The following is a 15,991-nucleotide window of genomic DNA, read 5'->3' as shown; positions in this document are numbered from 1 at the left end:
CTCGCAATCAACACCGCACGGGGACGCGGCACCGCTGCGCCCTGCACCGCTCGCAGCGCCCTCCGTGCCCCGGCACCGCACTTCCCAGTGCGGAACACGGTCCCCAGCAAAAATCACAGTTTCCCCAAACCCCGTGGCGCCTCTCGGCCCCGCCTGCCCCCACGCCCTGCCCCCCAGCTCCGTCCCCGCGTTCCCCGTCTTTAATTTAAACCGCTTTCCGCGGCTCCGATAATCCCCGGGCGGCGGGGGATTAAGTCCCCGCGGGGCCGAGCTGTGCCCTGGGCCGGGCAAATCGCCAAAGATTTGGTTAAAAGAGAAAAATAATAATAATAATCCCTGACAATCTCCTGTGCTCGCAGCCCACGCGCTGCTCCACCCCGTAGAAACTGAGGCAGGTGCGGACCCGGGAGGGTTACGGCGGTGCCACCCCCGCTGCCCGCCAGCCACTCCGCTCCGCTCCGCTCCGCTCCCCACCCCGCGTCCCCGCGGGCTGAGGCCGGCCGCGTTGCTACACCCATCGCCCGGCTCCAGCGCCGGGGCTGCAGGGAGGGGTGGGGGCGGCGAGCCCCGGCCTGCCCGCTGTGCCCCGGGGCTCACCTCCGGTAGGCGGGACGAGGATGTCCCACTCCTACGTGGGACGCGGCGTTAGGAGCGCTGTGGGGGGGGTGGGTGCGGGCAGAGACACGAGCGGGGAGAGCCCCGGGACCCTCGCAGAGCCCCCTGCAGGCGGGGGAACCCCCCACGGCCACGTGGGCGCGCCACGACGTCTGCGGGGCGCGCCTTTTTGGTGCTGTGGGCCACGCCCACAGGGGCTCGGGCGGCCAATGGGAGAGCGGGGGCGGGGACTCGGTGGCGGTGGGAGCGGGCGGCGGAGTGACAGATGCGACGGGGGGGGAGTGACAGCGGGGGGAGTGACAGCTCGGGAGGGGGTACAAGAGCAAGTGAAGGGACACGGGGACAGACCGGGGGGAGAGAGGGACAGAGCCCGCTGGGGGACAGACAGCTCGGGGGGGAACAGACAGCGTAGGGTTAGGGTTAGGGTTAGGGTTAGGGTTAGGGTTAGGGTTAGGGTTAGGGTTAGGGTTAGGGTTACAGACAGCGTGGGGTGGGGTGAGGGGGGGGGAGACTCGCAGCTTGATTCGGGGTGTCACCAGCCCAGAGGGGCACAGACTGCGCGGGGGTGGCACGGGTAGTTGGGAGGCGGACGGACGGGGAGCTCGACTGATACGGTGACAGCAGGGGGACGCTCCCGGGGACAGTGACACCCCCCAGGAGGCACAACCGGGCGCTGGGAAGCCGGGACTGCCCCCGGCGCGACGTGCGGCGGAGCGCGGCTGGTCCCCCCCCGGGGCGCGGGGCCGGTGGAGTGCGGGGACCGCCCCACAACCGTTCCGCGGCGGCCTTAGGGCAGCGCGGGGCCCCCGCCGTGCGGCCGCGCCAGGGATGAGGAGCCGGGGCTGCGGCGCGGCCGGACCCCGCGGGCAGCACCGGCCGAGAGCGGGCACCGGCGCCGGGACAGCGGAGGAGCAGCGGAGGTACGAGGGGGCGGTGACCCGGGGTTGGTTCCCGGAGGCTGCGGGGGGAGCCCCGCCGGGATTGACCCGGTTGGAAGGGAAGCGATCATGCGACCTCGCTCCCTCCCTAGGGATTTGAAGCTGGGCCAAACGGCAGAGGGAAATGTGACCGTCGCCGCACCGAGCCCGGGAGCGAAGGGAACGCTGCGCCGGAGGGGAGGCAGCGGGACAACCACGGAGCGAGGATCGCGGGGTCCCCCGTCCCCACGCTGCGGGGCTGTGAGCACCGGGAGCCGCTCCGCCTGGGGTCGGGGACCCCGTCCTTTCCACCGGTCCTCAGCGCCCATCCGAGCCTGATGAGGAGCTCGTGAACCTATGCAGACCAGGAAGAAATACATTTTCCTGACTTTCCTCGCCTTTTGGCTTCTGCTTTTCTTCTTTGGAGGAGAGCAGCTGCGCCGTTTCGCTTTCTTTCCCAGGAGGAACGCCCCAGCCCGCAGGAGCTGGCCCCGCTGGGCGGATCGCACCCTCCTGCCCAGCTTTGCGGAGCCCCGGGAGCTGCAGGGTGACGAGGACGCAGCGCAGCCCTCGCCCCGGGCCCGGCGAGCGGCACGGCTGAGCACATCCCAGGGCAGCCGGTGCCGCATGGAGAGCTGCTTCGACGCCTCCCGCTGCCGGGAGCACGGCTTCAAGGTGTTCACGTACCCGCGGGAGCGCGGCGAGCCCGTGTCGGAGAGCTACGGCAAGATCCTCGCCTCCATCGAGAGCTCGCGCTACTACACGCCGCGCCCCGAGGAAGCGTGTCTGTTCGTGCTGGGCATCGACACGCTGGACCGAGACCCCCTCTCAGCTCACTACGTCCGCAGCGTGGAGCAGAAGATCCGCGCCTTCCCGCTGTGGAACAGCGGCCGCAACCACCTCATCTTCAACCTGTACGCGGGCACGTGGCCCAACTACACCGAGGAGCTGGGCTTTGACATCGGCCACGCCATGCTGGCCAAGGCCAGCTTCTACAGCGAGAACTTCAGGCCCGGCTTCGACGTCTCCATCCCGCTCTTCCCCAGGGAGCACCCGCAGCGCGGCGGGCAGAGCGGGTGGCTGCACCGGGACTCGGTGCCCCCAAAAAAGAAATATTTGCTGGTGTTCAAGGGGAAGCGCTACCTGACCGGGATCGGCTCCGGCACCAGGAACGCGCTGCATCACATCCACAACGGGCGGGACATCGTGTCCCTCACCACCTGCAGGCACGGCAAGGACTGGGAGAGGCACAAGGACACGCGCTGCGACCAGGACAACATGGACTATGAAAGGTGAGTGGGTTGGGGCCGGGGCCAGGCGGGGGGAGAGGCCCCATAGGTGTGCACAGGGAATGGGGATGGTTTGGGGCTCTCCTGGTTTCACTTCCATACAATGAGGTGCTGGTGGTTTGGGGCTGTCCTGTTCTGTATTAAAGTTGGGGCAGTCTGGTGAGAGCAGCTCTGATCTGCAGTCGCCACTGCTGCCTCTAATACGATTTCTTTTTTTCCTAACACCGATGAATGATGCTTTTCTTCTCCCCTCTGCTGTCCTCCCCTAACATAAATGTTTATTTTGGAGATGAGCCCGAAACATCCCCCCAGCCCAGCTCAGCTCCAAGTCCTATAAAACCAACGGGTGCTTGGGCATCCTGGTGCGGACATCACAGTGCGGGCTCCCTGCCTGCAGCTTGGGAACAGCCCACAGCCACATGAGAGCTGATGGGAAGTGTGGGACACCATCCTCAGAGTGTCTTAGGAGGTGCTGGGAGGTAAAAGTGGAGCCAGGGCTGCGGGCACCAGGATTAGTGAGGGCTTTGGGGCAGCTCAGGAGGATCAGCCCTCATGGTGGGGCTTTCTTGGGGACAGGGCAGTGGGACATGTGGTGGGATGGTGGGATGGGGCCCAAGGTCAATCCTGCACCATGGGGTGGGAAATGCCCCCCTCACCCGGCCCAGGTAATCCCCTAATGTTGTTTGTGATACGGGGATTTACGCCTCACCCAGGACAGCTTTAGGTAGCAGATAGATGGTGAGTATGTGGCACATGGCCGTGTCCTCCTGCGTGACCCTGTGTCTTGTCCCACTTGTCCCCACGGGACACCCGGGCAGAAAGGCATCAGTATCTCCATCACACCCAGCTGAGGATGTGTGCCCTCCTGCCCCAGCAGATGCCCCCAGGTGGGGCAGTAGCAGAGGGGCAGTGGGGACAGGACACCAGGGACAGGACACGCTGAGGTTTGGAGATGTCCCTGTTTGCTTGGGGACGCAGGAAGCAGCCATGCCACTGAACCACAGGAGAAGAAGCCAGCCTTGTTTGGGGCTGCATCGCCCTCCTCGCTCCCGAACAAACCAGTTCTGTGCCGGATAAAGGGCGGCTTGTGGCCACGCCATGGTCCTGCCCCACTATCGCCGCCTCACACTCGCCTTGGGGCAGGCTCCTTGCAGCCGCGGGTCCCCCATGGCACAGAGCCCGGCTGGAGCTGCACAGGGGCCGTGCGGAGGGAGCGTGGTGGGCACTCGGCCCGGCCCTAACAAAACAAGGAAGCCCTGCCGGCGCGATTGCCCGGAAACCACAGTGCGTCAGGAGCGGAGTGTTTTCATCGGGAGGTGTCGGCCCTGCAGCCCGGCCGGCGCCAGGCTCCCCACCACGGCCGCCTGCGAGGGAAGGATGCTTGGCCCACCCGGGACACATCACGCTCCTGTGGGGCAGGTGGCGGTGGGGTGGCCCTGGGACATGGCCGAGACAGAGCGTGCCCATGGAGTTTTTGGTCAGACGGGTCCTTTGGAAGTGCATTTTGTTCCTGAAGGTTTGCGTTGCTGACGCCTCGGCGCTGGGCTGGCTTCCTGCAGGGATGCTGCAGCACCCACAGGGGGCTCGTCCTTACCTCACAGCCACCCCATCAACCCCCCCAGCCTGGAGGTGGCCAGCGCCAACCCCATGTCCTCACCACAGCAGGATCCAGGGGACTTTCCCCTTGGGGTCAGCACATTTCCCTCATCGGTTTGGCCTCACAGTCCCCCCCATTCCACCCAGGACCCATCCTCTCTGCGTGCAGGAACAGACGGGGTCTGTCCCACCCAAACGTCAATATTGGATTTTCCGGTGTGGTCACAGGGCCCCGTGAATGCCTCTCCCCGCAGCCACACAGAAGGGGCTTTCACAGCCGGGGGGATGCCCTGCCCACAGCCCCCCCAGGACTCATCACAGTTTGGGGCTCAGGGATTTGGGTGCTGGCTTTGCACAGTGCCTCATTGCTGGGGAGCAGAGGGGGCTGAGCCCACGTCTGACTCCCCTTCCCCTGCCAGGTTCGACTACCAGGAGCTGCTGCACAACTCCACCTTCTGCATCGTGCCCCGCGGCCGGCGCCTGGGCTCCTTCCGCTTCCTGGAGGCACTGCAGGTACCAGGGGGCTGCGAGGGGATGAGGGACCATCCCCGGTGTCCCCGTGCTCATGGGGTCCTGCGCAGGCCGCCTGCATCCCAGTGCTGCTGAGCGACGGCTGGGAGCTGCCCTTCTCTGAGGCCATCGACTGGGGCAAAGCGGCCGTGGTGGGCAGTGAGCGGCTGCTCCTGCAGGTACTGCGGTGCTGCCCCACGCCCAGCACTAGGGGCTGACCCGAGGTGGGTCTGAGATGAGACCCACCCCATCCCCCCCATCCCGCAGATCCCCTCCGCCATCCGCTGCATCCGCCCGGAGCGCGTGCTGGCATTCCAGCAGCAGACCCAGTTCCTGTGGGACGCGTACTTCTCCTCGGTTGACAAGATCGTGCACACCACGCTGGAGGTGAGCCCGGCCCCGAAGAGCCCCCCTGGCGACCAGGGCCACCTCGGGGTGCTGACATCCCCACACAGATCATCCGGGACCGGCTGCTCCCGCACCGCTCGCGCTCCCGCGTCCTCTGGAACACGCTGCCCGGGGGGCTGCTGGCACTGCCCGACTTCTCCACGCACCTCGGGGACTTCCCCTTCTACTACCTGCAGCACGGTAGGACTCCACACCTCAGCGTGCGCCATGTGCCCGGTGCCTGCCCCCACATGTCTCCTTTTCCCCCACATCGCAGGCTCCAGCCCTACAGACAAGTTCACGGCACTGCTCCGGGCTGCCCCCCCGCTAGGCTCCCTGTCCCAGCCCACCGTCAGGCTCATCCAGGCCGTCTCCAGGTCCCAGTACTGCGCGCAGGTGGGGAGGGATGGGGCTGGGAAGGGCCGAGATGGGATCCGGGTGGGATGGGGGGTGTCAGTGTGGCAGTGCTCTTGTCACCCTCGATGTCCCCTGCTCGCAGCAATGGGACCACACATGGTTTTATTCTGGGGTTGGTCCAAATCCCGGTGTAATGTTTTTGGGGTGGAAGAGGTGCAACCCTACGTGGAGAGCTGGGCTGGAGCCGGTCCCCCTGTGGGACCAGGAGGGTTGAGCCCCAGCTGCCCTGCAAACACCAATGACACGCTCCGGGGAACGCCCCTGCACTGTTGCCTTTGCTCCCCTTGCAGATCCTGGTGCTGTGGAGCTGCGAGAAGCCACCACCACCGCGTGGGACGTGGCCGCAGATCACTGTGCCTCTGACCATCATCCAGGGCAGGACGAAGGTACGCAGAGCGGGATGCAGGGAGCCGGGGTACGCACCCCAGCACATCCCCAATTGACCTCCCCCCTCTGCTGCAGCTCAGCGACCGCTTCTTCCCCTACGCAGCCATCAGGACAGACGCGGTGCTCAGCCTGGATGAGGACACCAGCCTCTCCACCAGCGAGGTGAGCGCTCCCCAGCCCCATGGAGCTGGGCAGGACATGCAGTGGGCACTGCAGGGCTGGCACTGAGTGCCGTCCCCACGTCCCATTGCTCAGGGACAGGCAACGGGGCGGCCATCAGCCTCCTCTCATGGGTCCCCGTGGGCTGAGTGACGCAGTTCCCTGCCCCTTGCCAGGTGGATTTTGCCTTTGTGGTCTGGCGCAGCTTCCCTGAGCGCATCGTGGGCTTCTCTGCGTGGAGCCACTTCTGGGACCCCGAGCAGAAGCGCTGGGGCTACACCTCCAGGTGGACCAACAAGCTCTCCATCGTCCTCACCACCGCCGCCTTCTACCACAGGTACCCGAGCGGATGGGGAGGGCCCTGTGCGGTGGTGAGGCTGAGGCCTGCCCTCCTCGTTCTCCGCAGGTATTACCACAGCCTCTTCACGGAGTACCTTCCCGCGGGGCTGCGGGAGCTGGTGGACAGCCTGGCTGCCTGCGAGGACATCCTGATGAACCTGCTGGTGGCTGCTGTCACCAAGCTGCCGCCCATCAAGGTCACGCAGTGGAAGCAGCACAAAGAGGCTGCGTCCCAGCCGGTAGGATGGCGTTCTGGGGTTCAGGGACCCCCGTGTCTGGGGGCAGAGCCCCTCACCCCACATTCTCATCCTGCCCAGGAGAAGGGCACGGCGGCAGGCGGCACGCGGCGTTTCTCCCAGCAGCAGGACTGCCTCAACCAGCTGGCGGACTGGTTCGGCTCCATGCCCCTCGTGTCCTCCCAGCTGCGCCTCGACCCCGTGCTCTTCAAGGACCAGGTCTCTGTTCTGCGCAAGAAATACCGCCACTTGGAGAAGCCCTGAGCTCAGCCGTGCAGCCTGTATCCCCGCACAGACCTCACAGGGCATGGCACAGCCCTCCTGGACCCAGCGCTGCCACGGGGCTTTATTCCTGATTGGGTTTTACCAGTACAATAAAGGTCGGTGGAGGTGCAAAGTCTGACGGGGGGTGAGCATTCTGTACCCAGCAGTGGCACAGGGCCGTGCCATCGCTCACAGCACCTCTGGGCTCGGCAGCCGCCGCTGTGTTCCCGTGCGAGGTCCCCGAGCAGCAGCTCAGCACCGGGAGCTGCGTTGTGGCCGCGGTTGCCCCATTGCCATCCCCGCTCCGTGTGCTCCAAAGCCACCACCCCAGTCCCTGTGTCCCCAGGATGCTTTCCTGCCACCATCCCCGCTCCGCGAGCAGCTGGCCGAGAGGGCTGGGCTTCCCAAAAGTAAACGGAGCAGCGATAAGGGGTGAGAGCAGGGCGAGCCGGTCCTCCCTCCCCCAAACGGGACGGCGGGACAGCACCCGTGCAGCCGGGGCTCCTCCCTCTGCACCCCTGCACCCTGCTCTTTCCCCAACGCTCCCCAAAGCTGGAGAAAAAAGCGTTGTTTCAGACTCATTTCTCAGCTAAAATAGTGAAAGCAAAGCAAGCGCTGCCCCCCGCCCCCTCCCGCAGCCCCGGCCCTGATCTCGCTGCCGTCACTCCCCGATAAAGCCCCGCTGCCTGCAGACGCAACATCGCCCGTCCCGGGGCCGTCCCCCGCGGGCACCCGGCGCTGCTGTTCGCTCGCGTTTATTTTCCCCGTATTAAAAATCGGTGGGAGAAGGACGGGGGGAGGAGAGAGGGGAAGCACGGCGGGGCTCAGGGTTGCTCAGTCGCTGGGGGGCTGGCACTCGCGGCAGTCCCGCATGTCCTCGGAGTAGCTCTCGATCTGGATGGTGGTGGTGTGGAAGCGGAAGGCGCGCTGCAGCCGGGAGCTGGCCTCCTCCAGCACCTCCTGCGCGTCGGCACCCGCATCTGCAAGGAGCCCGGCGGGGTGTTGGGGAGCGGGGGAGCCCCAGGGTCCCACCCCCCGGCCCCGCGTCCCCCAGCACTCACTGATGGCGATGTGCACCGAGAGCAGCGGCTGCGAGGCGGTCAGCGCCCAGATGTGCAGGCTGTGCACCGCCTCCACGCCGCCCACCGCCAGCAGCGTGTCCCGCACCGCGTTGAAGTCCATGCCCCTGGGGGTGCCTGGAGGGACGCGGGGTGGGTTGGAGACAAGGCGCCCATGGGCGGGGGGCACCCACCCCCAGCCCCCGGGGGCTCCCTACCCTCCATGAGGACGAGGAGGACGTCGCGGAGGATGGTCAGCGTCGTCCCCAGCACCAGCATGGAGAAGAGGAAGGTGCAGATGGGGTCCACGTACTTGTACTCGGGCTGGGAGGGGTGGGAGCGGGTGAAACCTCCCTCAGTGCAGCCAGATCCCCATTGGCACTCAGCCCCATCTCACCTTATGGCTGGATAAGCCCCTGTCCCCACATCTCCCTCCCCTCCAGACCTTAAAGAAGATGATGTAGGACGCAATGAGGACGCCGACACTCTGCAGCAGGTCCCCCACCACGTGGACGAAGGCGGCACGGACGCTGGCGTTGGGCTGTTCGTGGGCATGGGGCTGCTCAGGAGCCCCTCCATGGCTGTGCCCGTGCTCTGTCTGGTGCAGAGCTGCCCCCATCCTGCAGGCAGGGGAGCGGTGACATCCCCCGGCCACCAGCCTCCCACTTGGGGGGTGACAGCGCATCCTACGTACACGATGTTGACGGCCACAGCGCAGGCAGAGGTGATGAGCATGACGCTGCCCTCGATGTTGTAGTCACCCAAGAGCAGGCGTTGGGCCGCCAGGTAGACCAGGACACCAGTCACCACCCAGATAGACAGCACAGAGAGCAGGGCACCCAGGATCTCTGCAGACAGCCCCCAGTGTCACAGTGCCATGGGGACAACACGCGGTGGGGCTGCTGGGGCTCCTGGGGTTACCTGCCCGGTGCCAGCCGAAGTTCATGGTTTTGGTGGCAGGACGTGAGGACACCCAGAGGGCGAAGAGGCTGATCATGATGCTGGCAAAGTCCGTCAGGAGGTGGGCAGCGTCCGTCAGGATGGCCAGGCTGTGAGCCAGGTACCCGCCTACAGAATGGATGGGGGATCCCTATCCAGAGCCAAACACGGGCTGGCTCACCCCACGGCAAAGCGGGGTGCCCTGCCTGCCCCTCACCTGCACCCATTGTGCAGGTCGGGACAAGAGGGGCCATGCAGGGCAATGTGGTCACCGAGCACTCACTCACCCACAGCTTCCCCCACCATGAAGATGAGGCAGATGCCAGCGGCCACATAGAGCTTCCTGCGTGCCCGCTGCTGCTGGTGGGGGTCACTGTCAGCCCCCCCCGCGTGGCAATGCCGGCGGTGCCGGGCACCCAGCTCCAGGGCGGGCGCCTGGCCCTGTGCTGAGCCCGCTGTGTGCTTCTGTGCCATCCCCAGGTAGGACCTGCGGGGACAGGAGACAGCGAGGCAGCCGGATGGGAGATGAGTGGGAGGGAGGAGGGGACCTGCAGCCCATCCTTTGTATTCAGCCCTGCTCCTGCATGTCCCCTTTCCCAGGTCCCCTCCCTGAACAGATGGCTTTAGGGGACCCCATCTGGGAGCCCCATGAGGAGTGGGGTGCACACAGGTCCCCAGCCCCCCCCGTGCACCCCCTTACCTGCCCACGCTTTCGCTCAGCAGCTGCTGCTTCTCCCCTCCGCCCGCTGCCATCCTGCCGGGGGCCGGCGCTGGTGACCCCGGTGCGGGTCCGGCGCTGGTGGCAGCTGCGGCCGCGGCCGTGTGGAGCGCCGGGACCCGTGTGCAAAGCAAGGCCGGGGGAGGAGGGCCAGGCCGGCTGCAAAGCGCCTGCTGAGCCTCGCCCCGGGCTGGCCCCGCTGCAGCCTGCACCCGGGGGGCTCTCGGTGCCAAATGGGGCTGCTCAGGGCACCCCTATGTGCACCCCGGCAGCACCTGGCGAGCAGCGTGCAGGATGTGGCTGCACCCCTCAAGGACAGGGCTGCATTGCCCCAACGCCCCGTGCACCCCCTACCCACCACGGGAATCCGACCCCCCCTTCCCCCACCCCCTAGTTTAAATCCAGCAGATGAGCTGGTGGATGTTGCCTGGGATTTGCAGTTGGACACCCCCAAAGCAGTGACTGTCCCCCACTGCCCCCGGGAGCAGCATTAATTGCTGTGGGGCTGGCTGCAATCGCAGCACAGCACTGAGCACCACTTTCAGCGCTGCCTCAGTTTACCCTCAGCCCTGAGCTGGGTTCATGTTGGCACAGGAGAACCCGACTGTGCTGTGATTTTGCACTCATGTGAGCTCAGCTCCACGCTGTCCCCTTTCAGGGCTGGCAGAGCCTGGAGCACCCTCACCCCATGTCCCTGGGCCAGGGTAAGCACTGGTCCCATGCACCTCCAGCACCGGGATCAATCCTGCCGGGTGCTGACCTGTCACATCCGGGAGCGCAGCCAGTGTGGGGTGCCAGCACCACCGGAGGTGTTAATTAGGCTGAGAATTGGGCACTGGTCCCACACCGGGGAACCCTCCCTCATCCCTGAACCCATCACAGGGACCGGTGAGAAAATGAGAGGTGGGGGGGGGGGAAAAAAAACAGAACACCGGTTTTCCGTACAAAATACACAACTCCATTACAATTATATACAAAACAAGGAACATATAAAACGCGTGGAATAGTCCTCTTGGCACCCGTATAGAAAAGTGTCCTGTACTGGAGCTGGGTGGCCGGCCCCATCGGCGTGTCCCCAGGTTCTGTCCTGGACATCCTGCGTCCTACTGGGGGGCTGTGGAGGCAGAGGGCAGAGGCAGGGCCCCATCAATCCTCCATCATTCCCTCTCCCTGGGGGAGTTCTGCCGTGATGCTGGTGATGCCGGCATGGAGGGGGATGGCCCTACCTTCCACCACCCTTTCAGGCTCTGTGTCTCCTGTTTCTTCCTCCACCTCCTCATAGAACTCATCCTCCTCATCTGCAAACGAGCACCAGATGTCAGCGAGGGACAGCTGCTGAAGGACCTTCATCGCCAGGTCCCAGAGGGGTTTTTGGGGTGGAACTACCTGGCTCGAAGTCCAGGGCACGAACAGCGTCAGCGAGGTGCTCAAGACTGACTGTGAAGGCGTCCATGTTCTCATAGCCCTGCTCAATCTTCTCCAGCCTGCCACCCTTGGAAGCCTCCACGATCCTGGGGGGAGCAGAGCCGTGGTCCTGCAGCCCTGAGCGTGGGGCTGGCAGAGCCATATGGCCCAGATCTGACAGGGGATGGGGATCCCCCAGGTTTCCCCAGTTCGGGCACTTACGTTTTAATGAGCTGCTTGGCGTTCTGTGGGAGCAAGAGGAAAGGTGAGGGTGGCAGAGCCACAGCACCCAGCACGTCCCTGTGCCACTGGGATGTGGCACAAGGGGTTCCCCATGGGAAGTGGGGGCTTTTGGGGTTGGGGTCTCACCATGAGGAAGGCGGCCCCACCAGTCTCCTCCATGGCCTGGATGGCCGTCTCCACCAGCCGGCTGGACTTCTCCAGCTGCTCCTTGTACTTGTGGATGAGGCCCTGCACAAAGCCCGTCTTGTCCTCCTGCTCTCGGGTGATGCGCCCCAGCAGCTCCGTCTTCTTCTCCTCCAGCACCGCTGCGAACGCATCAAAACGCGCACAGAGCTCCCGCTTGGCAGCCTCGCTGTTCTCCTGCGGGGACAAAGCCATGTCCTTCCAGCCCTCATGTGTCCCCTGCCCAGGAGCTGCCCCCCCCAGCACTTGGTTTCTGGGGGCACGTTTCCCTGTCCCTCACCTCAGTGCTGCGGCAGGAGTCCTCCAGCTGGGAGATGATGGTCTGGATGCGGTCGTTCCCCGCCACCAGCATGGAGATGCAGTTATTCAGCTCGCTCTGGGCAGGGACAGATGGACAGAAGCAGCTTTAACCCCTGTGGGGCAGGGATGGGTCCCGCCAGGATATCACGGTCCTTCCCCCATCCCACAGGCTGGGAGGGGGGGCAATGCACTAAATTTAGGGCTGTCTCCTGGTCAAAGTCAGCCTGCTGCCTATTAATACCCCATGAGGCATCCCAATGCTATTTACAGCCACCCTAGCTCAGCACATCGCCCAGGTCTGGCTATGCCCCACCGTGGCCCCACATCCCCCCCATGGCACCTTCTGGCCCTGGAAGATGCTCTGCAGAGGGGCCACTTCGCAGTCCTTGTGAGCACCGAAGACCTTGCACATGGAGCAGGTGGGGACCTCGCAGGTGACGCAGTAGATGTTGATCCGCTCGTCCTCATGCTCCTTGCACATGGGGTGCTCCCCCTTCTTGAGCGGCCTGCTGGAGAGAGCAGCCCGGCCACCATGACACCACCAGCATGACGACATCCCCACCATATTGATGTCCCCACCATATTGATGACATCCCCCCCATATTGATGTCCCCATTGCGGTGATGTTCCCACCATGGTGACATCTCCACGGCAGTGACACCTCCACCAATGCAGAACTACTGCCCCACAGCCGGATCCTGGCCCCCGTCCCTTGCACGCCCAGTAAGCCCAGTTTGCAGCAGTGTGTCATCAGCCATGGCAGCAGTTGGGGCCACGCTCCAGGGATGCTGCACAAGCTCCTAATTTTAGCCGGGTGCTGCTGGCATTTATTATTATCATCCAACGCGTGACCCGGGCAGGGGCTCCAGGGAACTCAGGGGGGTGACAGCCATTGAGTCACCACTGGGGGGTTCGCCAGCTCCCCCCCGGGGGCTGCAGCCACCTGCCACGTGCCTTCCATCCCTGTCCCCATGGTGCTGGAACAATATTTACAGTGAGGCAGGAGAACGGGGAGGCAAACCCATACGTCTGGGTCCTTTAAAAAACATCACCCCCCTGTCTGTCCCCCTCCCATAGTGCACCTCTGCCACCGAGCAATGCCGTCAGACCCCCCAGGCTGTCCCCTGTCCCTTATCACTCCCTGCTGTCACAGGCAGAGCCTGGATTTGTCGGTCACACTCCTTATCTCCAACCTAAAGCCAAAGCTGCAGGGTGCTGAGGTGGGGGTAGGACTCGTTCTTCTGCCACCCCCCAGGGCCCTGCTGTCCCCAGGGAGCAACCACAGACCAGAGTGGCATGGGCTGGGCGGGAGGTTTGGGCTGGCAGATGGAGATTTGGGTTAGGGGTGAAGATTTGAGTTGGGAATGGAGAACTCGATTGTGAGGTGGAGATTCAGGTCAGGGACAGGTCGGGGGGGGCACCAAGCCAGCCCCCCAGTTTCTTGCCCAAGACAAAATGACATGGCCGTCCCCGCGTTCCCGTGGGACCAACCTGGAGAACTCCTGCTTGTAGATGTCGATGATGTTCTCCACCAGCAGGTTCCTCTGCAGCCCATAGACACCGTGGCGGTCCAGCAGGACCTCGTGGCGGCACGTAGGGCACCGGAACCGGCCCCCCGAGATGATGCTGCTGCCCCGGCTCTGCCAGTATGGGTTGGCGGCCTGGAGAGGGACAGCGACATCGGGGTGTCCCCAGGTGCCCCCGCAGAGCATCCCCAGAGCAGGGCAACATCCTGGGGGGTCCTCGTCTCACCTGGAAGATGTCGTTGGCACACTTGCGGCAGAGGTTGTGCTGGCAGGGCAGGATCACCACAGGCTTGCTGAACATCTCCAGGCAGATGGGGCACAGCAGCTGCTTCTCCAGGCTCTCCATGGGGCTGCCATCGCGCAGGATGCTGGGCTGGAAATCCATCGGCACGGCACTACTGCTCCTCCTCAGAGCAACCCCAGTTCTGCGGCCGGAGCCCCTCGCGCAGCTTTTATCCATCGCCCGGCGGTCACGTGGAGCCGGCTCGGCTGTCCCAAGGCATCACCTGTCACATGGTGGTGACAATCGAGGCGCGCGGCCGCAGTAAACAAGCTGGGGACATGCTGTCCGTATGGCCCCGCTGGGGGACACCGGGGGACCTGGGGGGGGTCGGGGCTGTCTGGAATTGAGATGAGGAAGTGCCAGGCTGGGGGGTTGCGTGGAGCATTTCCCTTTGCACCTCCAAAATACAACCACTACTGGGGTGCAGAGCACCTGCGGGGCAGCTGACAGATTTTTAGCTGAACTGCAGCACCCGGGGGATGCAGCACATGTGCTTGGTGCAGGCACCCTCCCCTCCTCACACTTCTCTGCACCCCAAAAATCCATGTAGCAGCCTGCAAGGAGGTCCCCAAGGACAGCAGCACCACGCTGCACAGCTCGCCTGCCCGGCCGTGCCCTGCGCTGTTTGCAAAACCTGACCCAGAAACATCAGCAGGAAAACATGAGCGTGTCCCCTCCAGACTGCCCCTGCTGGGAGCGGCCCCGATCACTGCCCAGCTGTCAGCTGGCACGCCGGTAAACAGGGTGTTCTTCCAAATCACAGCACCGGTGCACAGGGAGACCTGTCAATACTGGCAGCTGCAGAGGAGAAGATAATCATAACACCTCTGCTGTGGGTCACGGGACGAGGTGGGGCGAGGTGGCTGCTCTGTTCCCCATAGAGCCCATGGGCAGGAAGTGCTGCAAGTGCCCAAAGTGCTGAGATGCTGGGGTACGTGGGTGCTGGGTGCACAGAGTCATGGGCACACAGAGGCACAGGCGCAAAGATGCAGAGGTACATGGGAACAGGGGTGCACAGGTACCTGTATAGAGGGGTGCAGGAGTGCACAGGTAAGCAAGTACACATGTACATGGACGCATGAGTATGCAGGTACAGGGGTACATGAGTATGGGGCTACATGTGTACTTGGGTGCATGGGCAGATAGGCTGCAAGGGTACACAGATGCACGGGTACAGGGGGCACATGAGTACACAGATACGCGGGTGCACAGGTGCACGGGTACACTTGTGCACAGGGACACGGGCCAGTGGGTGCATGCTGCAGGGGCTCTGACTTTGCCACAGACGCACCCCCCCGGGGAGGGGCAGCCCGCGGCTGTTTCGGGCGCTCCTTCCAGGAAGGCTCTCACATGTCAACCAAGTGACCGCGCTGAGGCCGGCCAAGCACATCTTGCAAAATTGTCCCCGTTTTGGCACTGGGAGCCCTTCCAGGGCGGTTTGTACACTGAGGGCACGCGGGGGGGGGGGGGGGGGGGGAGGTGAAGGGGGTGGCCACCGGATGCGCACCTGTCCCAGCGCTGGCCTTGCCCGGGGTGGCACAGCTGAACTCATCGCTGCTGGACTCGGTTAAGGGGATTCCCACGAGAGGACGGGCTGTAACGCCCCAATCGGCTTCCCAGCCCCGGCGGGCCCTCCTCAGCCCCCAGCTGGGCAGCCCGGGCACGGCTGCCAACAAACCGGGGCACTGAGCACAGCGCTGCACCCACACGGCCCCGCCTGCTCCCTGCTGGCATTGAGGACAGCGGAGGAGCCCCGAGATACTGGCACTGAATGGACAGGTGAATAAATGGATAAGTGAATAGATGGGTAAATAAAGGGACAGGTAAACACGTAAATGAATAAAGAGGTGAGAACGGGTAAATAAACGCAGGTAAATAAATAAGAGGGCTGTCGTTGCAAAGCTGCGCCACCGACACAGCCAAAGTGCAGCCAGAGGAGCGAGGGACTCTGCTCATTTGCTATCCCACGTCAAGCAATGAAGACACAGATAAATACAGAAACAGCTATTTAGCTAAACAAATACATACGTAAACGAGGAGAGTCCTTGCAAAACTGCATGGCCAACACACGCAGCGCTGTTTGCGGGTGCATGTAAGCAAGCAAGCAAGCAAGCAAGCAAACGGACGGCACAACGAACACAGCTCCTACTGCAGCTGCGCGCGCCGCGGCGCCCGAGCGCTGTGCGCATGCTCACCGCTCCAGCTTCTCCCCGCCCCCCCC

The 15,991-nt window shown here is 64.2% G+C and overlaps 4 protein-coding genes across 19 annotated transcripts in view; 1 reads left to right on the top strand and 3 right to left on the bottom strand.

Annotated features, from left to right (window-relative positions):
• The window catches only part of PAFAH2 (platelet activating factor acetylhydrolase 2), an 8,588-nt gene extending 7,788 nt beyond the window's left edge, over positions 1-800 (bottom strand). For 5 of the 6 annotated variants that reach the window (XR_002432533.1, XR_002432534.1, XR_002432536.1 and 2 more), the window contains exon 1: positions 598-799. The gene's annotated coding sequence lies outside the window, so the exon portion shown is untranslated. Of the gene's footprint in view, positions 1-597 lie in introns of all 6 variants that reach the window. The other variant, XR_002432539.1, reaches the window with a different exon arrangement.
• EXTL1 (exostosin like glycosyltransferase 1) lies at positions 1,102-7,252 on the top strand. Of its 6 annotated transcripts, none has more exons than XR_002432540.1 (12): positions 1,103-1,535; positions 1,646-2,824; positions 4,837-4,930; positions 4,999-5,106; positions 5,195-5,314; positions 5,383-5,515; positions 5,592-5,710; positions 6,022-6,117; positions 6,222-6,280; positions 6,454-6,614; positions 6,684-6,855; positions 6,934-7,075. XR_002432540.1 is itself a non-coding variant. In XM_021375631.1 (12 exons), the coding sequence occupies exons 2-12, from the start codon at positions 1,890-1,892 to the stop codon at positions 7,114-7,116; spliced, it is 2,208 nt and encodes a 735-aa protein (XP_021231306.1). In that variant the 5' UTR covers positions 1,104-1,535; positions 1,646-1,889; the 3' UTR covers positions 7,117-7,252. The 6 variants fall into 6 exon arrangements, 5 of the variants coding, with proteins under 5 accessions (XP_021231302.1, XP_021231304.1, XP_021231305.1 ...); XM_021375631.1 differs by having other exon boundaries at positions 1,104-1,535; positions 6,194-6,280; positions 6,934-7,252; XM_021375629.1 differs by having other exon boundaries at positions 6,194-6,280; positions 6,454-6,855; positions 6,934-7,252.
• On the bottom strand, positions 7,856-9,940 carry SLC30A2 (solute carrier family 30 member 2). The gene is made up of 8 exons (XM_021375633.1): positions 9,814-9,940; positions 9,401-9,600; positions 9,096-9,242; positions 8,869-9,022; positions 8,620-8,794; positions 8,393-8,498; positions 8,178-8,312; positions 7,856-8,096 (listed from the first exon to the last, which is right to left on the bottom strand). Exons 1-8 carry the CDS (start codon positions 9,864-9,866, stop codon positions 7,951-7,953), a joined length of 1,116 nt encoding a protein of 371 aa, XP_021231308.1. The 5' UTR covers positions 9,867-9,940; the 3' UTR covers positions 7,856-7,950.
• TRIM63 (tripartite motif containing 63) lies at positions 10,767-15,959 on the bottom strand. Of its 6 annotated transcripts, XM_021375206.1 has the most exons (10): positions 15,799-15,954; positions 13,714-13,976; positions 13,453-13,622; positions 12,302-12,470; positions 11,942-12,037; positions 11,605-11,838; positions 11,458-11,480; positions 11,218-11,342; positions 11,058-11,129; positions 10,767-10,945 (listed from the first exon to the last, which is right to left on the bottom strand). In XM_021375206.1, the coding sequence occupies exons 1-10, from the start codon at positions 15,860-15,862 to the stop codon at positions 10,935-10,937; spliced, it is 1,227 nt and encodes a 408-aa protein (XP_021230881.1). In that variant the 5' UTR covers positions 15,863-15,954; the 3' UTR covers positions 10,767-10,934. The 6 variants fall into 6 exon arrangements, with proteins under 6 accessions (XP_021230881.1, XP_021230880.1, XP_021230879.1 ...); XM_021375205.1 differs by having other exon boundaries at positions 10,767-11,129; positions 12,302-12,467; positions 15,799-15,959; XM_021375204.1 differs by having other exon boundaries at positions 10,767-11,129; positions 15,799-15,956.

Source organism: Numida meleagris, chromosome 22, assembly GCF_002078875.1.
Source record: "Numida meleagris isolate 19003 breed g44 Domestic line chromosome 22, NumMel1.0, whole genome shotgun sequence".
NCBI classification, from domain to species: domain Eukaryota; kingdom Metazoa; phylum Chordata; class Aves; order Galliformes; family Numididae; genus Numida; species Numida meleagris.
This window is presented reverse-complemented; position numbering and strand designations above follow the sequence as displayed.